The 9738-nt window shown below is 40.6% G+C and overlaps 2 protein-coding genes across 2 annotated transcripts; one reads left to right on the forward strand and one right to left on the reverse strand.

Moving 5' to 3' along the window:
- Nucleotides 1-269: 269 nt before the first annotated feature.
- LOC106338227 lies at nucleotides 270-1712 on the forward strand. Its single transcript, XM_013777255.1, has one exon. The coding sequence runs from the start codon at nucleotides 270-272 to the stop codon at nucleotides 1710-1712; it is 1443 nt and encodes a 480-aa protein (XP_013632709.1).
- A 3604-nt stretch (nucleotides 1713-5316) lies between these two features.
- Nucleotides 5317-8371, reverse strand: LOC106342709 (auxin response factor 10). The gene is made up of 5 exons (XM_013781719.1): nucleotides 8041-8371; nucleotides 6845-7938; nucleotides 5886-6760; nucleotides 5719-5784; nucleotides 5317-5631 (listed from the first exon to the last, which is right to left on the reverse strand). The coding sequence occupies exons 2-5, from the start codon at nucleotides 7931-7933 to the stop codon at nucleotides 5550-5552; spliced, it is 2112 nt and encodes a 703-aa protein (XP_013637173.1). The 5' UTR covers nucleotides 7934-7938; nucleotides 8041-8371; the 3' UTR covers nucleotides 5317-5549.
- Between the last annotated feature and the right edge of the window lie 1367 nt (nucleotides 8372-9738).

The following is a 9738-nucleotide window of genomic DNA, read 5'->3' on the forward strand; positions in this document are numbered from 1 at the left end:
AGTGATGAGGTGGAGAATGTTGATTGTGTGCTGGATCATGCCGTTCAGGATAGTCAGACGAGCTCTGATCCTGTGAGATTTCCACTGACTGGAACAGGAGAAGAGGATGAAGCTGAGACTGTTGTTGGGCTTTCACGGGGTAGTTCGGCGCGCAGTCGTGGTAGAGGGTCGAAGAAGGTTTTTGCGAATTCAAGAAGCTTAGTACAAGCAGTGTCTCAACAACAGAAGGGGCCTCACCAAGCGAAAAAAGCTTCCTCCAGAAAGCACTGATGTCGTCTATATTTGCTTGGAACATGTGTGGGTTCAATCAGCCACGCAAACAAAAGACAGTAAGGCATTGGGTTCAAGCTGCAAGACTGCCATTTGGATGTTTGTTGGAAACAAAGGTGAGTGTGGAGAATTTTCAGAAAGTGTTTGATGCGTCTTTTCCAGGGTGGAGTTGTTTACATAACTATTCTCATCATAGTTTGGGAAGGATTTGGGTTTGTTGGTCTGATAAAGTTGAGGTTTGTCCGGTTCTCACTAGTGCACATATGATCACAATATGGGTGAAGTATAAAGGTACTGGAGATACGTTTCTATGTTCCTTTGTTTATGCATCAAACTGTGCGGTTGAGAGAAGGCAGCTCTGGAGTGAGATGGAGTTAATTAATGGATCAGTGGTGGGTACAAATAATGCTTGGATCATGCATGGAGATTTCAATGTTGCTTTATCAGTGCAGGAGCATTCTCGAGCACTAGCAACAAGATCGGATCATGGTGCGATACGAGATTTCCAGGAGGTTGTTCACAATTGTGACATGATGTATCTAGCTCAGGTTGGATCTTCCTTTACGTGGACAAATTGTCAAGATGACAATCCTATAAGCAAGAAGTTGGACCGGGTTATGGCAAACAATTGTTGGATCAGTGCATTTCCACAATCCTTTACAAATTTTGAGTCCAGTGGAGTGTCTGACCATATGCGAATGCATACGCAACTTAGAGAGGTTGCTCAGGGAAATATGAAGCCTTTCAAGTTTTTCAACCACGTTGCTTCGCATCCTCGGTTCCTGGAGGTTGTCGCTAGGGTCTGGAATGAGATTGAGCCACTCTTTCATTCACGCGCAGCGCTTCGTAAATTTCATGAAAACCTGAAGTCACTGAAGTTTGAAATGAAGAGTCTGAATAGGGATATGTATGGAGATCTACCAGGGCGTGTAAAGGCAGCCTATGAAGATCTCTGTGCAAAGCAAACAGAAGCGATGCAGAATCCACATACTGCTTCTTTCGAAGCTGCTTCAGATGCTTGGGAACACTGGCATCATATCTCCGGTGTTGAAGAACAATTTTACTATCAAAAATCGAGGATTCAGTGGCTGGGGCTTGGGGACAGGAACTCGCGGTTCTTTCACAGAGTCACCCAAAACGCGAGGAATACTATTAGGAAGATTGTTACAACAGATGGCAGGATTCTCACATCACTGCCTGATATAAAGCAAGAAGCAGCTACACATTTTGAGACGTTTCTGAATGGCTCCCAGCCAGACTATGTGAGGTTACCTCAGGAAGAGCTCGCTGCGCTTATAGGTCATCGGTGCTCCACTGAGGAAGGGAGCAGGCTTATGAAACCAGTTCAAGCTGCTGAGATTAAAGAAGTTCTATTCTCTATGCCTAGTAACAAGGCGGCTGGGCCTGATGGTTTCCCCATGGAGTTCTACAAGGCTGCTTAGCCTGTGATCGAGAAATATTTTGTGACGGCTGTGCAGTCTTTCTTCACTTACGGTTTCATGCCCCGCAGTGTCAATGCTACTCTGCTATCCCTTGTGCCGAAGACAACTGATGCTGAGACGATGTCTGATTTTCGCCCCATTGCATGTTGCAATGTAATATACAAAGTTATCTCGAAGATATTAGCTACACGTCTTAAGGCTACCCTTCCTGAGGCTATTTAGTTGAATCAGTGTGCGTTTGTTGAGGGACGTCTACTGTTGGAGAATGTCATGTTAGCTACCGAGCTCGTCAAGGACTACCACAAGCCTTTGATATCTGCTCGATCAGCTGTAAAATTGGACATATCCAAAGCTTTCGACACGATTAGTTGGTCTTTCATCGAAGATACTCTACCTGCAATGAAGTACCCAGATCTTTTTGTTACTTGGATTATGCGTTGTATAGACACGGTGGCATTTTCGGTATCAGTCAACGGTGAACTTGAGGGTTTCTTTCAAAGCAGCAGGGGGATCAGACAGGGGTGTTCTTTATCTCCATATCTATATGTCCTTATCAGCAATGTGTTGTCAAAGTTATTAAACAGGGGGGCTTCAAGTGGTCTGATCGTGTATCATCCACAATGCGAAGATGTCAACCTATCCCATTTGAGTTTCGCAGACGACATCGTTGTCTTCACCGATGGATATGCGACATCGCTTCGTAATACTCTGCTAGTGTTTGAGGAGTTTGGAAATCTGTCGGGTCTGAATATAAACATAGCGAAGTCTACTGTCTTTGCAGCAGGGAGAGGGAAACAGCTGCTGGAGAATGAAGCTGCAGCAGTGGGCTTATCTATCTCGGCTCTACCTATTAGGTATCTGGGACTTCCTCTCACCTCAAAGATTATGTCGAGGAATGACTATGAACCGTTGATCTCAAAGATTAGGGATAGTTTCCTCTCCTGGACCAGTAAAGCTCTCTCCTATGCAGGAAGACTTTTACTCATCAAATCAGTGATTGCGAGTATGACTAATTTCTGGTGTGCGGCGTTCTGTCTGCCGTAAGCTTGTATTGATGAGATCGAGAGCATGTGCGCTGCTTTCTTATGGAGTGGATCACCTCATGATACATCAAAGGCAAAGGTAGCATGGGAGAATTTGTACTGTCCATATGAAGAGGGCGGATTGGGAGTCAGGCGTGTGAAAGATGTCAGTAATGTCTTCATGTTGAAACTGATATGGAGGTTGTTCTCCTGCTCCAGTTCTTTATGGGGAGACTGGGTCAGGCGTTATTTACTGAGAGGCGAGACTTTCTGGGATGCACAGGATACAGGCTTAGGGTCTTGGGGGTGGAGGAAGTTGCTAAGGTTGAAGTCCTTAGCTAAAAACTTCATAAGGATGGACATCAGAGATGGTCGAAATGTGCGGTTCTGGACAGATGTGTGGCATTCGCAGGGTCGTATCATTAAGCTCACTGGAGAGATTGGTACGCAGAAGCTTGGTATCGCAAGAGAGGCAAAGATCAGTGAAGTTTTGCGTGATGGTGTGTGGAGATTCCGAAACTGCAGAGATCAGCGTATTGGAGAAGTGATCCAGGTCGTGTCCTCTTTCCCTTTAACATTAACTGTATTGGAGCCTGATGGCGTGCTTTGGAAGTGTGGGTAAGATGAGTATAAGGAAAAGTTTATCTCATTTGATACTTGGCATCTACTCCGTGGGCGTAAGGAAGAGGTCCGATGGAGCAAGCTTGTTTGGTTTCCACAAGGTGTGCCTCGGTATGGCTTCATTTCTTGGTTGGCCATAAGGGATAGGCTCGCGACAGGCCACCGCACTCGACAATGGGGCCAAATGCAGTGTTGTGTCTATTGTGGGGAGCCAGATGAGACAAGGGACCACCTGTTCTTCGCTTGCCCATACACTTTCACACTGTGGTTAAATGTAGTTGGCAATCTGTTTGGTCCAGACCCGGATCCTGACTGGAAAATCACGTTACAAAGAATGCTTGGGGACACTTATGAGCGCCTTACCTACATACTTTTGAGGCTGGTGTGGCAGACCACGATCTACTTCATATGAAGGGAACGCAATGATCGACGACATAATGGGACTGTGAAGCTTGCTCGATTGATCAAGAAATCAATGAAGAACATAATCTCCTTCACGAGGTACTACTTGAAGCCAAGACTGTAGGGACTAATGCAGAGATGGTTTCATGCTCATTCCTAACTTTTTTCCATAAAAAGCTTAGTAGTAGATTCATACGAACTCATCTTTGTACATATAAATTTTCCCACAATAAATTTAAAATTCCATCCAAAAAAAACACTATAATAATGAAGTTTCAAAAAAAAAAAAAACTATAATAATGTAAATTAGTAAGAAGGGTTAAAAGAGAGAAGGCACAAGCACCAAAACGGCGGCAGAAATGGGACCGCACGTGAGATGGACCTAGACAATGCCATGTGCGGGACCCATTAGCTAATGTATGTCTTTTTTTTACTTTTAGAACTCGTGACTTTTTCTTTGACTTTTCTCGACAACTTCGCTGGGACAGTCAAGTTTTTGCTGTCATGTTTTCCGCATTTTAGATCCCTAAGCCTTCTTCTCTCTTACAACTAACAAACCTTTATAACATTTGCACTTTCTTCTACTTATGTTGTCTCAACGAATTGAACTGTAACATAACGATCAAAAGAAGAGTATTATGGTTGAATTAGAGCTCTAGCCACTCGAGATTTGGCCATTTAGTAACAAATTACATATATTTGGGTAAATAGATGCCAATAAAAGTATGAACATTACCCCACAGAACACTGTATAGTTTTAATCATTTACTGTTCTGTCGATTTTCAAATATCAATTTCTTGTTCTGCGCACAAATGTATATACTATATATTATTAACATACGTGTGTGCGAGAGTAACAATGTTGAATAAAATATATGTGGTTAATTTTCAAAGCAACTAGCTTTAAGTACAATTGAAGGCATCTTAAACCAAATATTTAATGGATCCTCTGTAGACTGTACTAATCAAATATGGAGTGAGGGGGAGACCAAATTATGAAATTCATGTAGATCCGATGGACAGTAAATACTCCCTCTCTTTCAAATTAGGAGTATATATATTATGAATTGTTATTTTATAAAAAATAACAATTTATTCTTATTAATTAATCAAAATATTTAGAAAACTTCAAAATTCTATGTTTTTGATGTATTTTAAAAACATTTGTTTTTGATAAATAGTGGGATTATTATGTTTAATTTGATTTTTTTTTCTTCCAGGAAAATTTTGTTGGATTAGAGGATCTGAATGACAATATCTTGGTGGGATATCTCCGGAATTCTTATAAACATATATAAAGAATTTAAGCAACAGTTTAGGGAAGTTTTTGAAACAGTAACCTAGCTAATAGTAGCATTAAAGTTCGGTAACAAGAAAAAGTTGTTCCATAAAAAAAATCAACTTTCACGAGGGATATAAAACTATATAAGTACCAAATGTAATTATAACATTTTAAGCTTTTTTAATGAATCAATATTTAAACAAGCTATGAAATGTCAATTTAACAGAAAAAATCTTATCCATGAAAAATGCTAGGCATTTTACACACATTTTGCTCATAATATAGTATCCTCTTCAAGCATATATAGCTTTTGTTAGGTATTCCCAAATAATATGTCAGGTTCTTTCATTAACATATACAACTCACAACCCAAACAAATAAAATTCAAGTACCAATCTCAGGAATTACTTAAAAACTTGGAAATAGTTTGTTCCACACATAAAACCAAAGTACACCAAAACAAATTTAAAGACAGAAAAACAAAACTAGGATCAAAACATCTTCAATGCTTCAAGCGAAGATGCTAAGCTGACCGGTCTTAGTAGAAGAGTCTATACCATTTTCGCCATTCCTGATCCCGGTTATCCATGTCCTGCACAAAACCGAAAACCAAACCGAAATCGGTATTCCTCTTTTTTGGAACACAAGCCAAAGAAATATGCATGAGAGATAGGCTTACTTTCTCACGTTGTCGCCGCTTATGTCCATCTTGATCGTTAGTCGCTTCGTTGCTCTCATGAAATCACTGCGTTTTTAAAACACACAAGTTCAATCAATGTAGAAAAATCGAAAAATGAAAACCTAACCGTTTTGAGTAATTTAGAGAATTCTTTGAGATATATGTACCTGAAAGGTTCGTCTCCAATGCGTTTGGTAACACCATTTGCGTCCCGGTACACAACATGGGTCAACAAATCCGACCTCTCTTCTATACCAAACATCTCGGCCAGTTTCCGGTACAACTCTTGGTACGAGCCAATAACCGAGAGATCGAGCGTTCGTCCAACATCCTCAGATTCCATGAAAACTTTACAGTGACCCGTCTCGAGCCCCTGCAAACCGTAATTCCATGTTAACCCACCTTTCTCCTCCTCCTCCGCCTCTTCTTCCAAAGCCCGTTTCCGGTTCATGACTTGCTGTTCGGTCAAAATAGGTTGACCGAACAGCAAGAACTGATGCGTCTTAACCGAATCGGACTTCTTCTTGTCCTGAGCTAAACCAGGATTCCCAATTGTCAAAGAACACGAAATGTTATTATTAAACTCGGCGTCCCGAGTCTGACGTGGCAAAACGATGTTATCGTAATGATGCCTGGGATTGAAACCGGAGAGAAACATGGCCGGAGAAGAAGAAGATTGTTGTAATTTGCTACCGGAGTGAAAAGTATTGAGATTGAGATCAGACAACAAAGACGGAGATGGTGATCCGAAGAGTTGTTGAGCTTGCCTGGCTCCCTGTATTCCTGCAGGAGCGTTGTTGTTGTTGTCGTTTGACAAATAACACATGGATTCGCCGCCGCCATTGTTACCGGCGGCGAATCCAGGGGAGAACATCGGAAACTTGGTGCCGTCGAAAGGGAAATCGAAAGGCTGCGGAATCCTCAGCTTCTTTCTCGGAGAGAAAGGAGAGAGGTGAATCGCTGGCATGTTCGATACCAATTCGACTAACCACGGGCTAACCCGTTTCACGTTTTGCAGCAAGTCCGGTTCGTCCCAAGCTACCTATATAATAAAACCACACAACAACGTTTTGAGCGTTTGCGTTTTGGTAAAGGTCAGAAGAGAGACTTTTTGTTTTTGTTTTACCTGAAGGAGACGCCATGGAGAATTAGGCCAACGGATTGGATCAGCGACTTGAACGGCGGAGACGGTACCCATGAACCAACTGATTCTCGAAGAGTCTTCCGTCTCAAACGCCATTTTGAAACGCATGCCGCTGCACCATCTTATCCTCATTGCTGATCTCACGTCGGAAGCCTTCACGCAAAACTCCGGCGTGCTCGCCCGCGGGTAATAAACAACTTCGAAAGCTTGTCCACACGCCGCACGCGCCACCGCTTCCGCAACCGCCTCCACTCGTACTCTCCCCCCAGGCGCGTTCGCGTCGTTAACGTTCCCGCCGTTGCGTTTCATCATCATTAGCTTCGAAGTTGTTATCTCGTCGTCGCGGAGAAAGCCTGAGAATCCGGGGTAGGGATTATTGCTGTTGTTGTTGTTATCGGATCCTAAACCGTTGGATCCGAGACCGCCGCGTTTGGCGCGACGGATCCCGACGCAGAGCTCGCCGGTTTCCGAGCGGAGGAAGACGATTGAGTCTCCGGCGATTAGCTTCTTCTGGTTGACGAAAGTGCTCCAGCCGGTGGTTAGAAGATGACGGCGAGGCGTTCCTCTGTATATATGCCGGAACTTCCAAGTCTCGCCGTGGATATCTTTGGCGATCACGGTCTGCACCGGAGGCTCCGCCGTGTAATCAAGCCTCGGAAAAATCGTTTCGGCGCAGTAGCGGGGCACGGAGAAACCGCCGCCGTTATTAGCGTCGGACTGCGTCAGCGTTTTGGCGAAAGACGCTGGTTTCTCGTTACCGTTAACGTCGGGAGACGGAGTCAGACCGAGAACGGCGTCGTTTTCCAGATCCAGGTCGTTTCCGGGGAGCGGCAAAAGCGTAATTTTGGAGTAGACTTCGTCAGTTTCTGCGTCGGCGAGGAACTTCACAGAGGCGACGCGGCAGAGGATTAAAGGAGGGACGCGCGGCGCGTGGAAATCAGGAGGCGCGTGGGCGTGTTCGGCGTGGCCTTGAGGGAAGTAGAAGACGGTTGAATTAAGGGAAGGGATTTGAACCATTGATCCTGCACAAGCCTGCCATAGCTGTGGATCCAAGCTTCTCTCTTGCTCCATTTTTACTGTAAAATAAATCAAAATTCAGTTTTCTTTGTGAAAAATAAAGGGAAGATGACGAAGAAATATATAAATGATGATAATCCCAATATTAATTTTGTCCTTACTGATAGAAAGATTTAGTCGTTTCGTGTTCCTTTTCAGACAAGAATATTAAAGCTTTCTTCAAGACATGAACATCAAGTGTTCTCACTTGCGCATAGAAGAAGAAGCGAGAGAGACAGAAGAGAAAGTGAAGTGAAAGAGAAACAGCAGAGCTTGTGTTTTTTTTTTTCACTTCAAAAGATGTATCATAGTGCTTTAATGGCCGATCAGATCACAGAGGAGCAATAATCAGGTACGGACAAGACCACAATAAATAGTAATAAACACACTCATTTTTAAATTGTTATTTATTTTCTCTCCCTTCTCATGATGTATACAGAACAAGAACCAAACAACCCGAGAGATTATCTCAACACATACTTTTAAACTGTTTTTTTTTTCCTTTATTATAACATAAAATGATAAATTCGAATATACCATAAAATGTTTGAAAGAAACCTGCAACTAACTTGTTTGTTTCATTTGCTCGGTACTAATTAGAAACTAATCGTACTCTAGAAATCAGAAACCATTTAATGACTGGTTATCAAACCTAACCATGGTTAGACCATTTTTCCTATCCTCTTTACCCATGTCTTTTCACCCATGGCAAAGTGAATAGTTCATACTGCTGCACTAGGGTAAAAAGATAAGATAGGTTGATAAATGTAATTGGGAAATGGTGAAATATGTAAAGCAATTTTACTAAATGATACAACTGGTAGATGACTAGGTAAATAGTAATTAAGATTGTTACCTCTAAGAAAACACATTTTTATCCTTTATTTTATCAAATTGACCCTTATCAAAACAAAATATTATTATAATGGAATGTTATTTGGAGATTGATTTGTGTCGAGTTGAAAAATTTTTAAAACTGATAGATTTTAAAAGTTACGTGGATTATGCAAATATAATATATAATTTCGATTTGTAAAATTCTATAACCCTTTTTATATATTACTATAGACTTTCACATTGTTATAAAAACCGGTCTAGGCATCTAGGCGGTAAATCATGCAGGAACGAAATGATTTGTTCAGACCATTTTTTTAAATTGGTCTATGCATTAAAATAGTGTAAGGCGTCTGCCTAAACATTGATCATTTATAAGGTGGGTAACCACCGCCTAGCAATTTCTTGATTATTAAAAAATTTTGGATTGTATTTTTCTGTCATTTTTTTTGTAAAGTAAAATTAAGATGTATAGCATGTTTATTTTTTCTTTTCGTAAAAATATTATTTGTTAAAAAGAAAATAAGAAGGATACATGTATAATTATGTTATATGATAAGATGAATACTATATATTAATAATTTTAACTATATTATTTTTGTCTGGAAATTGTTATGCTATTCTATTTAATCATGAAAACATAATTAAAGAAAAAAATAATTATACAATGAAAAATATAAAAATATAAAGGATGATGAATTATATATTTGTTAACAATAGTTATTTTAATTTCTTTTCACCTAGATTTTGAAAATCTCATAGATATGCATAGTATTTTGAAAATTATGTTTCATGAGTAAAAATGTAAAAGATTCATCTCTTAGTAACACTAGAGTTTGAATTAGAGAATCAAATATAAGTAAACTTTTTGAATGGTAAGAAATTTTAAAGGATTTTCAAAATTTCAAACCAATAACAAAGGACTTTACCAAAATTTTAACAATTTATATACCAATAACAATGTATCTTGAAAAATTTATTAGAAT

Source organism: Brassica oleracea, chromosome C4 (genome assembly GCF_000695525.1).
Source record: "Brassica oleracea var. oleracea cultivar TO1000 chromosome C4, BOL, whole genome shotgun sequence".
NCBI lineage: Eukaryota > Viridiplantae > Streptophyta > Magnoliopsida > Brassicales > Brassicaceae > Brassica > Brassica oleracea.